General features: G+C 37.6%; 1 protein-coding gene across 1 annotated transcript in view; it reads right to left on the bottom strand.

Moving 5' to 3' along the window:
• Nucleotides 1-909: 909 nt before the first annotated feature.
• MTBP (MDM2 binding protein) overlaps nucleotides 910-16,926 on the bottom strand; it is a 30,219-nt gene continuing 14,202 nt past the window's right edge. The window contains exons 14-22 of the mRNA XM_074897585.1: nucleotides 16,232-16,386; nucleotides 15,780-15,898; nucleotides 14,225-14,380; nucleotides 12,092-12,187; nucleotides 7,240-7,506; nucleotides 5,727-5,973; nucleotides 4,512-4,625; nucleotides 2,780-2,845; nucleotides 910-1,264 (exon numbers count right to left, since the gene is read on the bottom strand). Coding sequence (XP_074753686.1) covers nucleotides 1,229-1,264; nucleotides 2,780-2,845; nucleotides 4,512-4,625; nucleotides 5,727-5,973; nucleotides 7,240-7,506; nucleotides 12,092-12,187; nucleotides 14,225-14,380; nucleotides 15,780-15,898; nucleotides 16,232-16,386 — 1,256 coding nt within the window. The 3' untranslated portion in view covers nucleotides 910-1,228. The remainder of the gene's footprint in view (nucleotides 1,265-2,779; nucleotides 2,846-4,511; nucleotides 4,626-5,726; nucleotides 5,974-7,239; nucleotides 7,507-12,091; nucleotides 12,188-14,224; nucleotides 14,381-15,779; nucleotides 15,899-16,231; nucleotides 16,387-16,926) is intronic.

The raw sequence follows: 16,926 nt of genomic DNA on the forward strand, positions 1-16,926 counted from the left end.
AGTTAAATGCAAGATCCTGTTAGACATGAAAAACCTCCTTGGGGCTTGGCTTTACATGAAATAGAATTAAGCAAAGAATAAATGTCACAAAAATCACAAAGGCTCTTTAGAGAATGTGTAGATTTCACAGTATTAAGTCTAACCTACACATAGTTTAGTTCAATTACTTTTTCATAATATTACATTTTGTTTATATTACTATTGCTTAATCCATTTTCCTTCCAGGAGAATATATCAAACAATAACACTGCATCCTGATCAATTTTAATCATGTTTATATGAGGAATAGGAAATCCTTGCACTGAAAGCTGTAAAATATATTTGTTTTGGTAGGAAATCCTCATCTCTACAAAATACTAACCTGAATAATTACACTAGTACAAACCAAGTACATGACTGAGACTTAAACAGTCTTGGGCCTACTTTAGTATTTTACTGTGCTTGCAACTCAGGTAAAAATTCTTCTTTCCATTACATTTCATCACAGTAGGCCAGCTTTTTCACAGCTCTCTCAATCATCATTACTACTATAATTTTCATTTTCTCCTCCCCTATGAAAAGAAATCGCAGAAACAATTCATAACAGAGTTCTAAAGATTGTTACAAAGAGTACACGTGAAAATATACCAGAAATTCAGCTTGTAAAACAATGGGACCTTGCATCAAGTTTCAAAAGCCACGCTTTTTCTTTTTTTCTTATACTACAACACAGAGATAATTGTGACCCATTCTAACTATGTTTGCTTTCACCTGCAGAATAGGAACTGTTCTGAATTGTTCTATAAAATGTCAACGGTCTACACTGTAAACAGCTATTTATACAACAGCAAATAGTAACACGTAGAACAGAAGTCTTCACACAAAGGGGCAAAATAACTACTTTTGTTATTAAAATTAAATCTGGTGGGTTTTTTATTTGCATAAAAACCAAATATCTGGGTTGAAAAACATACACAGCTTTATCAAACCAAGTGAGGCTATATTCCTTTTAACAATTAAACATAATAAATATGCATATAAAATAAAACCTTTTTTCATTTCAATCTTTTTAAAAAATTAAAAACTTTCGGTATAAAAAGTTTCAATATATGCTAATGTGCTTGAGAATCGAGTCTATACAATTACACTGACTAAAGTCCTTCTGGTCTGTAGATAAGTGTGTGCATGTTCAGAAGAGCTCTGTCTCTGCAGTTTCTAGGAAGGTGTGAATAGCAGCCATTCAGTACCTCTACTTACTACTCTTCTCCAAAACCCATTCAATCACCTGGGAAAATAAATGAGAAAACAAATAATTTAAGTAACTCCAGTCCTGAAAGCAACTAAGAACATCTCACACACTTTCCCAATTCTTTATCACTGCCTTTATCATCACCTGTGTGGCGTTTACTAAACAGGATTTAAAAGTAATCCATTAAAAAGGAGAAACAGTTCTTAATAAACTGAGAGGATAGTGTCACCTAAGAATTCTATTTAATTGTAGAGAATGCCTTGTCTTTAGAAAAAAGCATTTTTAGATCCCCTGAATCGAGCTGCTTCACCCCACTCTCTCCATGTACTGGCAACAAGGTGCACACACAATGCTAAACAGCTAGTGTTTCCAGCACAAAAAATTCCTAAAGCTGTAAAAGAAAGGATAAAGAATAATTAGCACACTGCTGTATCTGCCACCATTACTGCTGTTTCCTAAACAGCGTAGCTGGTCGGACCACTGATTAGTCCTGGGCAATCGTATTTTTTATAAGGTAGTTTCAAAGTATTCTCTACTTAGGGAGAGGTGGCCCACCTAAGAGGTCCCCGATTTTAATGCCTCTGACAACAGCAAACATATATAAAACTACTGGCTGTCCTCCCCAGGCAAAAGGATGGTGGTGAGAAACAGTGTACCAGCACAATATCCCTGTTCAACACCAAACTCCACAACCCATGTAGTTTTTGATACCTTATGATTTCTAGGAATCAATTCACAAGGGAACACAGTACAGAACACAATAAATGCTGCTCTCATAGAATAAACTCTGTGGGGATCTAGTAGTTTTCTGTAAGAGTTTGGATTTTCTTAATTAACTACCGCAGTCCAAATCCTTCCATTTAATCTATGATTTTGAAAACTGTACTGTAAATATGCGCAATACTTTTTCTGGGTTTTTTTAAAATCATGGAGTCACTTCAGGATGTTTTTCAGAATTTAAATCAGTTACTTAATTGCTGGAGGACAGGAGCATTTACTCCGATCATTTGCTGTCTGCTACTGTGCACATAAGCCCCACCTTACACAAATAAAATAATCTGATAGATATCCTTTGTGCTTACAGTTATTCCCAAGCTTAAAATTACTAATATTCACTACTTTTTGAAAATTTATTTCCTCTTGTAGATCCCTTTATTGCTTCCTAACCTTTGAAAATAAATGTTATTTTCTTCAACACAAGGAAAGAAGAATTCCCTAATGATCCAGGCTTCTGTCATCCCTCATGGTTTTTTTTTCCCCAGTGATGTGGAAACATTTATTGCCTTCATTTCCATTTCTCACTGTGGCACATCATGTTGGCAGCTATAACTAGAATAGCATCTAATACCTGAATATATGGAACTGGAAATTTTGCCATGGGACTACTGATTGAAAGAAAGTTTTTGTGAGATCAGAGTGAAATGAGACCCACAGCCATAGGAATGCATCTCTTCATCTCTTCAAGCTATGGAATAAATCACCCTACAGCCAAGCCGCCACAGCTAGTGTAGCCTTGGCTAGTTACAGGAACAAATAAGCAAATGGTTTTACCTGTTTAGCATTGTTATTTGCTGTTTTCTTCATTTCATCAAGAAGTCCTCTAGAAGTTTTAAGATCCTAGATATAAAACACAAAGCCATAGAAATTAGCAAACCCATATGATCACTCTAATTTGGATTATAAGAGCCCTTATAATAACCAGGGGAGGTGTTACCCTTTTATCACCTTGTTTGGAACCATAGAAGAATTACTTGACTTTGGTTTGGTTTTCTTTAAAAAAAAAAAAAAAAATCTCAATCTATTCCAGTGGGTTCCTACAGCCATCCATCCTAACCTAGTACTCGAGTGTACAATTGAGTCACATTTTTCCAAACCTTCCACACACTTCCAGAAATGTTGGGTTTTTTAACTTAAATGTTATTCAAAGTTATTACAGTCTGGATTGAACTCTCATTTCTATATAAACATGGAAATCAACTGTGCGCTTAGATTGCGATACAGAGCTCTGGCAAAGAACAGAAAGGTTTGTCTGTTTTGCAGTCCAATTAGCCCAACCTAATCCACTCTCTTAAACAAAGCAAACACATAACCTTGCCTGAAGAGAAAGGAAAACGAATAAAATTCATTTACTACTGATACCATGCTTCTGAAGCACACAGCACAGAGAAGGATTCAAAAGGCTCCTACAGACTTGGGGCTGCAATACAAGCCCAGAGGACAAAATCCTGCTATACCTTTCTCCAGATCAGCTTTCCGAAGGACAGGATCACTGCAGTACTCTTCCTTTTGCTCTTCTACTTGGAATGAAGCCATGAACACATCTGATTTGCCCTACTCACTCATCCCTACATACAGCTCTTTCTGAGTTTGGATTAGAAGATCTTTCTTCAGGGCATATTTCAGGGAGATTTTGGAGTGCTTACAGAATGACTGCACAACTGTGTTCTAATTATTTAAGAAGTTAGTGCCCATCAGCAAGATGTTCTAATTGTCTGTGTAAGCATTCAGCCCTCTTCAACTGCAACTTCATTTAGCTTAAATCACCTTTACTGAAGTTGACTAAACTGAGTTAGTTCAAAAATAGTGGTAGGCTAAACACATGCAAATGAACAGAAACAGCAGCTCAGCTTGTGAGCAATAGCTTTTAAATACCCTGTACTGTAATTTAACTCCATTTTGTGCCCAGACTAAGTAACATGGGCTCAAGCATTGACTCACAAAATTTCCTAGGTATTGTGGAAAGAATTCTCATCTTCTCCTAAAAATTGAGGTTGATGCAATTCTCCAGGGTGCTGCCAAGTCAGCATGTGTTAGATAGTCGTGCACATTTACAATGCAGCTACAAGGACTTCTATTAGCACGTCAGAGAACTAGAATTTCTGAGTCAGCTGTGTAAGCTACCTATTGAGCCAATAGCCTGAGAACAAGGGAGAAGCTGAGCTGTCACCAGCTATGGCTGGGAGATAGCTACAATAGCTAAAGAAGCAATAAGCATGACCTTACCTAACAGACCACTGCTTTAACATGTTATCTCACATAAAAGACTACTGCTTTCTAAGGTTTAAAATCAAACAAACAACCACCAAAATATACTGTAAAACTAGCTTCCGCATTTGACAGCAACTCCAAAGGTTTACCCACACACTCTACACACTACTAACAGATCACTAGGAAATATTAGCTTAATCAAGTCTGAATATCCCACAGTTCATCTCATGTGTTAATCAGAAATGAATTCATTTAACTAAGAACAAGCAACTATAAGAGCATGTCTTCTAGTTACCTTTAAGTAGAACTTTGATATCTCAAAAAGACGCTGGCTGCATGAGGCAAAGCACTTGTGATCCTCTGCAATTCCATGTTTTTGAAGAGTCGCAGCAACCACTTCCTTAAGCATCTTGGAAACAATAGAAACACACTCAAAAGTTCATCCCAATTATTGTCATGAAAGATTGTCCAAGGGAAGGAAAACTAAACCAAAAATAGAAACCTCATCTTTTTTGATCTTGCCTCTATCTTTATTCCCTTGGCCAAATTTGGGCAGAGTTATTCAACAATCTATTTCCATTTCCTTCATCTCAAAAGTTAACGAAATGCTTATATGTCAAAACAATGTAAAAGATCAATGAATATTCAAATAGAGCTTGGAAGACAGCAAAAAAATTTTAAATGGCTTGGGTTTTCTCTTCTCCAAAATACTATATGTATATATATATATAAACTTTTCTTTATATTGATATTCCCTTGTTTGACATATCCATATTAAAAAATAATTTTTTAAAAATCAGACATTACAATAGACTAGAGAATTTACTCTGACATTCTTTATATCAGAGATGTTTAAACTTTGCTGTAGGTCTGAATGTGTCACACCAATTTACACTTACTTGGGGTCATCCCAACTTGCCTTTGACAGTATGACATCAACGTTCATGCACTGTCCTCTCTAACACTCTGGGATTAATTTAAAATTAGTGTCACCAAGCCAGAAACAGTTTTGTACTGCATTTTAGAAGTGGCATTCCTAACACATCCAGCTATTAATTAAACATTATTGCACCAAAGTATTTAAATGTTATCTCAGTTAAGGGACTTGGTACAACTATTGGAACAACTTATTCTCAGAATAGTCTGTTCTTCCACAATGGCTTTGACCCAGTACATATTTCCTTGGTGCCTTTAGGTTTTACATTAATTTTCTACATTTCATAACTCATATTCGTTGATATCCATTCCCCCCTTTTTTATTCCTATCTGTTATCTCTCTTAGCCTTAATTCCCTGGGCATGATATAATACTCCTTACACACTTTTTCATTCCTTGCTTCTGCAGCACTCTCTGCAGTGCCTTCAGGATTCACTTACACCAGTGAACAGAATGAAATTTAATAATAACAAAAAGAAATGAAGACAGTTCAGTTAAAAAATTAAAAAATCAAGTTACATGGAAAGAAGTTAAGCAGATAGTTTGTCACTAAGCAAACAACATAAACTTTTACCCTTGTATGTTTCTGGGATCTTGATTCCTTAGCTGGCTTTGAAGTCTCAGACTCGGTTGCACTTCTGCAACTTGCTGAGCCAACCTTAGTGGTAACTTTGTGGGGTTGATCAGGCTGTTTCAATGGCATCGAAGCTAAAGAAACTGATCTTTCAGAGCGCTTCCTCGTTACAGCAACCGTATAGTGACTCCCACTACTTCCGCTTGCCTGAGAGAGGAGGGAATCTGTACTCTCAGATTTGGTTAGCCTGGAAAGGGGAAAAAAAAAAAAAAAGGCAAAAAGAACTTTTAGATTTTGTACTGACTCTTTTGGTGCCTTTGTTTCTGGTATAGTGATTACTGCTAAGAGCATTAAGTACTGTACATTCTTGCAAACAGCATCTGAAAACAGCAGACAGGACTCTTATGTAACATTTTTTGAATTAGAATACTTTACTGATTGATTTAGTCTCTGAATGTAGACCCATTGTTTCTCTGCTTTAAAAAGTCTAGACACAAACGGAAGAAACAAGTTAAGACAGACAAGAAATTCTTTGGAAGAAGGGGTAGTTTTGCATATGAACCCTTCATCTACATAGCTAGGAAGAGCAGAGTTTGCTGGTCTTCTGTCTCAGGGTAAGACTAAACTTGAAATTATCTAATTTCTTCTGGCCTTGCAGGAATGTCACAATTCATCTTTAACTATGGGAAGATGGCCATTACAATTCTACTGGAACATTGTAATTCTTGATCCTTCAACTGTAAGAGCATTAGTAATTCCGAAACTCCTATTTATTAAGTGCTAAGTACAACTGCATCTTCTTTTCTAACTATTCAGAAAACTGCAGAAGATATGGATATTCCTAAAATCATACCTCTGTTAAAGGCTTACTGGGGTTAGATTGCAAAGGCTATCACACTGGAGGAAGATACCAAACTGTAAGGAAGAAGTATTACAGTAAAAAGTGAACTCAGAAGTAGTGTTACATAGCAGTTATTTTTTATTGATGCAGAGTTTGCATCTTCAGAGTGAGGACAAGGTACAAAGGGAAATCTTAAAAACTAGAGTTCCAGAAAAGACTTTAATAAACAAGGCTGACAGTAAATTTGAATTTTGGTAGGTCATCTTATACCAGCAGTACTTTGGATTAGGAATTGAATTATTCTGTTTGTACAGTGCTTGGCTTTCTACATCTTTAGTTTTTTATTTGTAGTGCAACAGCACTGACAGTTTTGGTCCTAGATCAGGCTATCTGTCATCTTTTCAAAGGCACTTGAGACTCTTTGCAGGATACAACCCCAGATCTCTCAAATAAAAGGTGCCTGTGCTGCATGGTTTTGATTAATCTAATGATATCAATGAGAGGTCACACTTGAGAAAAAAAAAAAAAGAAAAGAACCTACAGGAGAGGATTACACAGCTAGAACATCTGTCTAGATAGCTTCGCTAAAAATACTTCTGAGATTAAAGAAAAGATGCGTTTCATAAGAAGCTACTGAAATATTTCATTCTAAAGATTTATTCAGTGCATTACCTTTTCTTGGGATAAAAGCAATCCAAGTCTTTTGATCTGCGTTTTAGCCTTGATGCCTCTGTTTTGAATTCACTTTGTAAAGACTCTCCATCAGGGACACTTCCAGGCTCTGACAAGACTGCAGGAGACGGGAGAGGGCTCAAGACAACTGGTACAGGGCAGCACTCTTTGGTGCAAGTAGTCTGAGTTTCATAGCGGATAAGGCGAGTTTGAAGTTCAGCATATCCCACGTCTCTCTCTAAGGCTCTCCTGTTATCTAGGCAATACCTAAAATTGAAATTGGTAAGGAAGTCTCTGCTTTACTACAATCAGAAAAAAATCCAGAACAACTTACTTTTTACTATCATCTAATCTCCAAAACTTTTTTTGTTTGGACTGGTGTATTGTTCTGAAAGATACCTTAAAACAGCCCAGTAAATTAACACATCCCTGATGGATTTAGCTATATTTAAGTCTAACTTCAACAAAGAAACTGAATCATATACTATTTGTAAGTCTTTACCCTGTGGTCTTGCAGGTAAGATTTCCATGGACATCAGCACAATTTTTTCCTTGAACAGTAAGTGACAGATTAGGATGCTGACAATGGATTTTTTTCTCCTTATAGTCAGCCCTGTATTAAATTTGTATCATCAGTCTCTCTATTTTAGATTTTACCATTTTTCATATTCAGTCCACACTTAACAGATGTTACCCCTGTTAACACACTTACCACTGTGACACTCCAATAAAACAGTGATGAGGAGACCAAATACATGATGAACCCAGCACATCATAACGGATTCAGTATCTTAAGAACTCAGACCTTGCAAGCATCCACCAAAGCTTTTCAGACCCAGAAAATATCAGGTTATTATAATTAAAATTAGAGAATCTAATATAATAATATAATAATAAAATATGCCTCTGTTTCTTCCTGGAAGAATGTAGCTTTCCTACCCAAAAAAACCCAGCCAACCAACCCAAGATTTCTCCAGTGCCTATGCCATAAGAGAATCACATCAGAAATGCATGAAGAAAACATCCCAAAGTACAAAATATGCAATTTCTAAGTTATTAGACTGTTCGGAAATTAATTTCCGTTTGTAATGCGATTTTCATTGTTTATGTTTCAGGAATAGTACCTTCTCAATTGGCGTACTGTTATATTTTGAAAAGCTCATATTATGAACTGTAATGCTGTATAATTAAATTATAATATAAACTGTATTTTTGACACATTTTGGAGGTTTGAAGTTCAGATGTCAAAACAGCAATTTCAACAGATCTACGAGTTCAAACTTGGACGTAATGCAGTGCAAGCTGCTTGAAGCATCAATGAGGTATATGGCCAGGGAAGTGTTAACGAACGGACAGTGCAACTTTGGTTCCAAAATTTCAATGTGGCGATTTCGACCTTGAAGATCAAGAAGGTCACAGACGTCCTTCTGCTATTGATGACAATGAATTTAAGGCTCTGGTGGAAGCAGATACATGCACAGCTGTTCGAGAACTTGCAAAAGAACTCGGGGTAAGCATATCAACTCTTTCTGAGCATCTGAAGAAGATTGGAAAGTCGAAGAAGCTCGACAAAACGAATTGAATGAGAATCACAGAAATAGCCGTTTTGAAGTGTCATTGGCGCTTCTTTTTCGCAACCAGAACGACCCGTTTCTTGACTGTATCGTGATGTGCGATGAGAAATAGATGCTCTACGATAACCGACGATGATCGGCTCAGTGGTTGGACCGCGATGAAGCTCTGCAGCACTTCCCAAATCTAAATCTGCACCAAAAGAAGGTCATGCTGACTGTCTGACGGTCTGCTGCTGGTTTAATCCATCACAGCTTCCTGAATCCGGGTGAAACGATCACGGTGGCAAAGTACGTCCAGCAAATCAATGAAATGCACCAGAAACTTCAACAGCTACACCCAGCTCTGGTCAATAGAAAGGGTCCAACCCTTCTCCACGATAACGTGCGGCCACATGTTGCACTTTTGACACTGCAACGGTTGAACGAGCTGGGCTACAAAACTCTGCCTCATCCGCCGTACTCACCAGACCTCTTGCCCATCGACTCTCTCTTCCTCAAGCATCTAGACAGCTTCCTGTGTGGGAGATGATTCAGAAACCAAGGGGAGGCTGAAACTGCCTTCGATGACTTCATCGCCTCCAGAAGTCCAGATTTTTATGCAACCGGAATAAATATGCTTGTTTCTCGTTGGCAAAAATGTGTTGATTCTAATGGTTTTTATTTTGATTAGTAAATTTTATTCTGAGCTGAGATGTGCCACTTCAAACATACAGGTTGAAATCGGCAATTAATTTTCAAACAGCCCGATATGAATGCTTCAGGAATCCCAAAATGCAACACTACTGTCATAATTTTAGGAAGAGACAGGTTGTGCCAAAAACCAGGTTTCTGTGAGATTGTATTAATTGAGTGTAACCATGAGGAAGCTAGGGCACGGTTAAGTGTTTTAAATGCTATTTGGTACAGATTCTTTGCTAACTGCATTCTTTGGACATGTAACCTTTAGCTTTGTCTGACATAAGCACTGCTATGTGAGAGATTCACATTTTCTAAATGCTAAAAATACAGAAGTGTCACTGAAGAAGCACAAGCTTCCCAGCCTCCTATCGATTACAAAGAATAAGTGGTTTAATCAACCAAATCAAGAGAAGAAACTGTATTAAATACCATGGAGCTGAAAGAGAACAAGTGAACAGGGCTAAGTCAGTGAAACACACTCATGAGATTACAACAATACAAAAATGCATCTTAACTTGTGGAAATGGTTTCCAGGATTCCTTGCAAGAGACCAACGTTTTACTGCCCAGTAACAATTACCACTACTGCAGGGAAATCCAATATTATTCCAGCCTTTTCTTAACAAGCATTCTGAACAATGTGAGCTATCTCTCAGCCCACCCCTCAAACTATTTAGCAATGTCTCCTACTCTTAGGAACTCTAGACATATTCTTTACTTTTATCTCTTAACACAGAGTCATGTTAAATGGCTAGATCTGATTTTTCTACTTTCTTCAAGGTATTTTCATATTCAGCAAGAAATTCATGTCTCTAATAGCAGACCAGTGAATCCATTTCTACAGCTGACTAAGACTTTCCACTAGAAATGAATTCATTATCTGATAAGAGTAAGTTCTGTTAACTTTCAAATTTCAAGGTATTTAATTTTCCTTATTTATATTCTCAGTCCCCTGAGTAATCACATCCCCTACACAGATAAAAATGTTTTTATCTTTAGAAGTTAAATTGCCATTTTACTCACTCTGCTTTAACCGCAATTACTTTTTCTTTGCAACACACAATTCAGGTGTTTGTCACAGGTTCATTACACCAGAAATTTGATTTAATCCTAACTGCTACTCCTGTTTTGTTGACAAGACTTTACATCCAAATATAAATACAGCAGCGATGCAGATGGAAACTGCAATCACAACTGCATGGTACAAAACACATCTGCTCCAAAAGACCATTCAATACGATATTCTGGTTGTACAGCTGTAGGTTTCTCCCTTTCACACTAGTTTCTACCACCTTGCTCTACTGCTTCCCTCCCTTATTGCTAGCATATTCTCCTTATAACATTGATATGCCAGAGTCTCCCTCCTCTCCACAACACCCAGGCCTCCCTGTGGTGTCCACCTGTCATATTTCGCTAGGGTAAGAGGTGGCACAAGGTGTGCTGTGCCTAATTTGAATTCCCATGCACACTCCTGGCTGAGGTCAGGCAGGTCAGCAAGCTACCATATATCAACAGACAACAGCCAAGTGCTTTCTTCCCACACCTGGGAGGACAGATCTACACTTCTCCTATCTACGCAGTTGCCCCTCTGTGCCTTTTGTTATAAACCTAAAAAGGATAAAAGGCTCACGAGTTATCATGAAGAGAACGAATCAGATAGCTGAACAGACAGCATGACTGCTTCACCTCCCAAGAGAACGTGACTGAAATTACCAGATATTAAACGTAGGCTTAACCAAACTATTTGCGCAGTTGATAGGAAAAAATACCAGCAGTATCATTAGTCACATTCTGATAATCTGAAAATGTGATTTCGGGAGGCAGCAGATATTTGCATGAAAACCGAACTGCCTACGCTTGGTATCCACTACCTTTCTTAACATATACTGCGTTAAGACTAAGAGTCTGTCGACACAGAAGAGTGACACTGAATTATCTGCTCTAGCATTTGTGTACATCCTTTTCCTCTTCTCCTCAATGATAATATTTACATTTTTCTAAACAATTTTTATACAGATATATTATATGATATTTGTCCATCTGAAGCTTTGACAAATAACTAACACTGGCTGTCTGGGACTAAATACTGTCCTAACCATACTGATCCTATTGAAGATTCATACCACTAACACTTGCCTGCTGATGCAGTTTTCAGGTTTCCTGAACATACAAGTAGCTTCACAGCAGATCCCATAAACATCATGACTATTAGTCTGAAAATGCCTACAATTTAATATCAAAGGAAAAATTATGTCGTTCATTCATGTGCTGCTCCAGAGACTTGATATGTACTAGTGAACCCTCTTCCCCATGACACTTCTAATTCTGAACTAAAATTTTCAGAGACACTGTGAATAGCTACAGCAGTACAACTTAGAAATAAGATTTAAATGTTTTTACACTGCCATCAAGGCAGGAGTGTTGCGATTTAAATCAGTGAACAAAAGAAAGGGAGAGGTGGCATGTACAAAGTTGCTCCAACAAAGGAAAAGGATACATAAAGTTTTCCATCATTAACAATCATGTTGCTTGAAACATTTTTAATTATACCTTGACCAGAAGCCGAAAAATAATTTTGAGAAAAGAAGCCAGGAAACTTACTCAAGTCCATGATAATAGCATCCTGATGCTTTTTCAAAAGGTAAACCTCTGAGTTTCCGAGGAGTAAGCTCTGGTGTCAAAAGGAATGCGTTTTCACTGAAAGGAAAAAAAATACAGATCTATTTTGACTAGTTGCAGTCAGGATAAATTATACTTCCAGAAGTCAGAAACAAATGTCTTGACATCGGAAGACCAAAACAGCAAGTCTTGTAGCTAAGCCTCTGGGGTACAGCATCAATGGAAAATTAAATCTTTACTGAAGTCAGAATTTAAATTCAAGTAACTAATACTTACTGGGCTATTATTATTATTACAGAAACTCTTAGACATTTTAACCAGGTTAGAGGTCCCTGCTTCAAATAATTTATCAATAAAACCAGGCAATTATGACCTGATTTCACAATGGGACACCTGAGTAGTAGAATAAACTGAGAAGAACAGGGAAGTGCCCTGCCTCAATCCACTGCTGTAATAATTGAATTCATTTCTTTTAGCTTCAAGTAGTTGTCTCACCTAACAGTTGCCTTTCCCAGACTTCATAACTAACCACTTGTCTCCTGCAATATCTGAATTCCAGCTAGTAAGTAACTCTATAGAAGTAAATCATATGAATATATTGGAAAGTATTTTGATGGAATAAGCCATAGCAAGACAGACAGAAAGAGTTTGATGCCAGATCCTAGCATACCCTGTAAAGTCACATCACATTTATCTCTAAAGAAGGGAAGATATGAAGGCAAGATGCAGCAGTATCTGAAACTTACACATTGCTTTAAGTTTTATTCACATAGACTGTCTCTACACCATTACCACTGGAAAAATTATCAGGGAAAAACATCCCAGAAAGATGGTGATGCTGAATCATAGAATCACAGAATGGTTTGGGTTGGAAGGGACCTTAAAAGACAATCTAGTTCCACCCCCTGCCTTGGGCAGGGACACCTTCCACTAGCCCAGGTTGCTCAAAGCCCCGTCCAACCTGGCCTTGAACACTGCCAGGGAGGGGGCAGACACAGCTTCTCTGGGCAACCTGTGCCAGTGTCTCACCACCCTCACAGAAAATAATTTCTTCCTAGTATCTAATCTAAATCTGCCCTCTTTCAGTTTAAAACCATCACTTCTCATCCTACCACTACACTCCCTGATAAAGAGTCCCTTCCCAGCTTTCCTGTAGGCTCCCTTGAAGCACTGGAAGGCCCCTATAAGGTCTCCCCAGAGCCTTCTCTTCTCCAGGCTGAACAACCCAAACTCTCTCAGTCTGTCCTTGTAAGGGAGGTGATCCAGCCCCCAATCATCTTCATGATCCCCTCGAGCAGGTCCATGTCCTTCTTACATTGGGAGCCCCAGAGCTGGACACAGCACTGCAGGTGGAGTCTCACGAGAGTGGAGTAGAGGGGTAGAATCACCTTCCTCGACCTGCTGGCCACACTGCTCTTGATACAGCCCAGGATACCGTTGGCTTTCTGGGCTGTGAACACACATTGCTGGCTCATAATCAATTTTTCATCCATTACTACTCTCACATCCTTCTCTGCAGGGCTGCTCTCAATCCACTCATCACCCAGCCTGTATTTTGCTTGGGATTTCCCGGACACTTGTGCAGGACCTTGCAATTGGCTTTGTTGAACTCCATGAGGTTTGCACAGCCCCACTTCTCCAGCCTGTCCAGGTCCCTCTGGATGGCACATCCCTTCCCTCCAGTGTGTTGATGCACCACACAGCTTGGCATCATCAGCAGACTTGCTGAGGGTGCACTCAGTCCCACTGTCCATGTATCCAACAAACAGATTAAACAGCACTGGTCCCAGTACTGGAACATGTGGTGGTGTCAGCTTCTAGCATAGCCATGCCAAACGTCTATTGGCAGACTTTTGTGCGCCAGGTAATTATTTTGTTATTTGAATGCATAAGAACATTATCATCTCCAGCCATTTCAGATTCTGAAAGAACTAAGTAGCTAGACTGAGGACCTAACAGTTGATTTCACTGGCACACATGTGATGCAAGGATATTCCACATTACAAACTCAAATACAGTTAGATCACTCTGAGACTCTCATTCAGCTGTTATTTACATTCCCCTACATCAGTTCTGAGTATGGTCTTCAGTGGTTTTAATATGCTGGATTCATACCGTTTGGGAATTTGTAGTGGCTGAAGGTCACCAACTGGTAGCCCTTCTGGTGTGAAATATTTCAGTAATTCTTTAGCATCGAGCAAAGTCAATGACTCCCGCTGGCTATCTTTATGCCCCAGCAATTGCTCAGAAGAATGTGCAAACAGAGAAACTCTGAAAAATTAAAAAAAGAGACCAATCTAAGATTATTATTTTTTCTTTTCAATGTAGTAATCTCATTGTATTAAAAAAAAAAAATTAAAAATCACTGCTAGTCTGGAGCAATTACAAGTATTTCCTAAGTAAAATGAACAAGGTTCTTCCTTAACATTTACACAAATGTTCATGATGAAGTATATTTGATGCATATTCTATACCATCCTACTGAAGAAAGTAATTCCTTCAAGATTTTAGAGCTTGGTTATGAAATACAACATGGGAAGAATATTATTCACCCCTTTGTTATATTTATGGACCTGTAGGATCAAAAATTAATTCCCATTAAAAAAAAAAAAAAAAAAGGGACATAAAATATGCAGGAAAAGAAACATAAAGCCACTACTGCATGCAACTCTCCACTCTATTTTATTTTTTTTTAGTAGCCACAGCCAAGTATAGCAAAGTTCTCCCTATCCCACTTTTAAGCAACATGCTGTACACTGATTCAGGATAAGTAGAAGATAACCAGTTCAGAATACAATGAAATAAACATTAACTGACTATGAAACAGAAAGGTCCTTCAGAAGCTTTTCAAAAGCTAATTAGAAGGATGAACTTTATCTGTTTGAGAAACAAAAGGCAATAGCAATAATAACACCTGTAAGAAAGCAGAGATCTAATGTGAGAATTTCTGACACACAGAACTAGGCCATGGCCAACTATGGTATTTGAAAGACAGAAATGGGATAGAAGTGACTAAGAAAAAGCCAGTTGGACACCTGGCTCTGAAGGTCTGTCAGCAAAAATGTTAAGACCCAGCAAAGATCAGTAAATCTTAGATAAAGTGAGAGCTAAACTGAAATCAACAGGCGGTATTAAGTCATGCAAAAGTCCACAGCTTTAACTTAAACAACACTGAAGCAAAAACAAAACTAAAATTTCAATCATAAAACCAATAGGATCTTCTACTTTAAAAATCACTTGAGACCTGATACTAAGTACTGACTATTCAGGAAATATGACGAGATTATAAACACATTGTACATCCTGACAAAAACTGCTGTACAATCTTTATTATTTATGCCCTGGGGCATGTTGGGAGAAAAGAAAAAGCTTTTTAATGTTTTTCTGCTATGACTACTATTTTCTAGTAGTGCCATTCTGGCAATTTAGTTTTGGAACTACGCTAATTTTAGGTTGCATTTTGTCAATAAAAACGATACTACTATAAATACCAAGAAAATACACCGCTGGAAATTGACAGAAACTTAGTTTTAGCTTTAAGCAATGTTTCCTCTGAAAGAGTATCAACATATTTGAAAACAGTTGACAGAATGGCTATCACCATATACAGTTCCTCTACAGTGATGTTCAGTGGCCAGTACAAAGAAAATCTCCAGTATGTCACCATTACCTCAGTTTTTGTTTGTTTTTTTCAAAGTTTTCCAAATTCTGAAGAACACATCTTTCTGGCCACTCTAATGGATTTGGTTCCATTAAATCAGATTCTGCAACAAATATATGGTTAAGACTCTTATTCTTTAAAGAAATATATATACTTTTATAAGCTTTTAATGTAGATATTCCTTTATATATATAATAAAGCAGTAATAATAATAAAGAAAATCTACCTGATGCTATGATCAGAAATGTTTTCTGCATTTTTTTGTCAAGTAAATGAAAGGAAATAGTTAATGTGAGGGTAATTTCAGTTTGAAAAAAGGCTAGAAAGCTACTTTTCCTTTTATTTTTTCCTCTTTTGGCAAAAGACTCTCCTTTTACTAAAACATTGACAACAGGTATGAAAATACATCAAAAGACAGTAATCAGTGTATTTTCTAAATAACAGTACTTACCAGAAGTCACAGTGCATGACCTAGTTTTACCAGTAACCTTCTGCAGAACAGGTTTAGGAAGACTATTGTTGCACAGGTCCAGAAAACATTCCCTTGTAAGTTTTAACAAGTTTTTGAACTCATCAGTAGAAATAACTGGAGGTTGCTTGGTCAATTTCTTTCTTTCTACAAAAGGAGAGAGAAACAAAAACTACTGTACTTGCTAAGGAACAAAGAATAACTGGAGCCTCATAAAAAAACAACCAAACAAGAAAATCCCCACCCCAAAACAATAATACAAGTAAGTTAACTTGACACTTACTGTTGTACCCTTAAGCAAGGCATGGGTGTTTTATTCTATAGGCGAGTGAAAAAATTTAGCAGTGAGAATAGCTGAAATCACACGTGAATCACCTTTTTACAGTCCTTTAATTTCTGTATATGTGTGTTTCTGTGTATATCCAGGTTTGAATCCCCCAGAGACAAACATCTGGACTTGCTGAACCTAAACATGAAAAGCTTCAGTGTGCAGAGTCTCCCACCCACCAATTTTTACTGCTTTTTCATGAGTGTGGCTCCAATATAAGTGATAGTCTGTTCCAGTCTCTCTGGTCAGAATATCAAGGATCAGGTAATTCTGATATGATTTAGGATGACCAGCAAATCCCAACTGCTATTAAGTCTTCATCCTAATGGCTGACCCACTCAAACTAAAACACAAGCTCT

Source organism: Athene noctua, chromosome 2, assembly GCF_965140245.1.
Source record: "Athene noctua chromosome 2, bAthNoc1.hap1.1, whole genome shotgun sequence".
In the NCBI taxonomy this organism is placed as follows: Eukaryota; Metazoa; Chordata; class Aves; order Strigiformes; family Strigidae; genus Athene; species Athene noctua.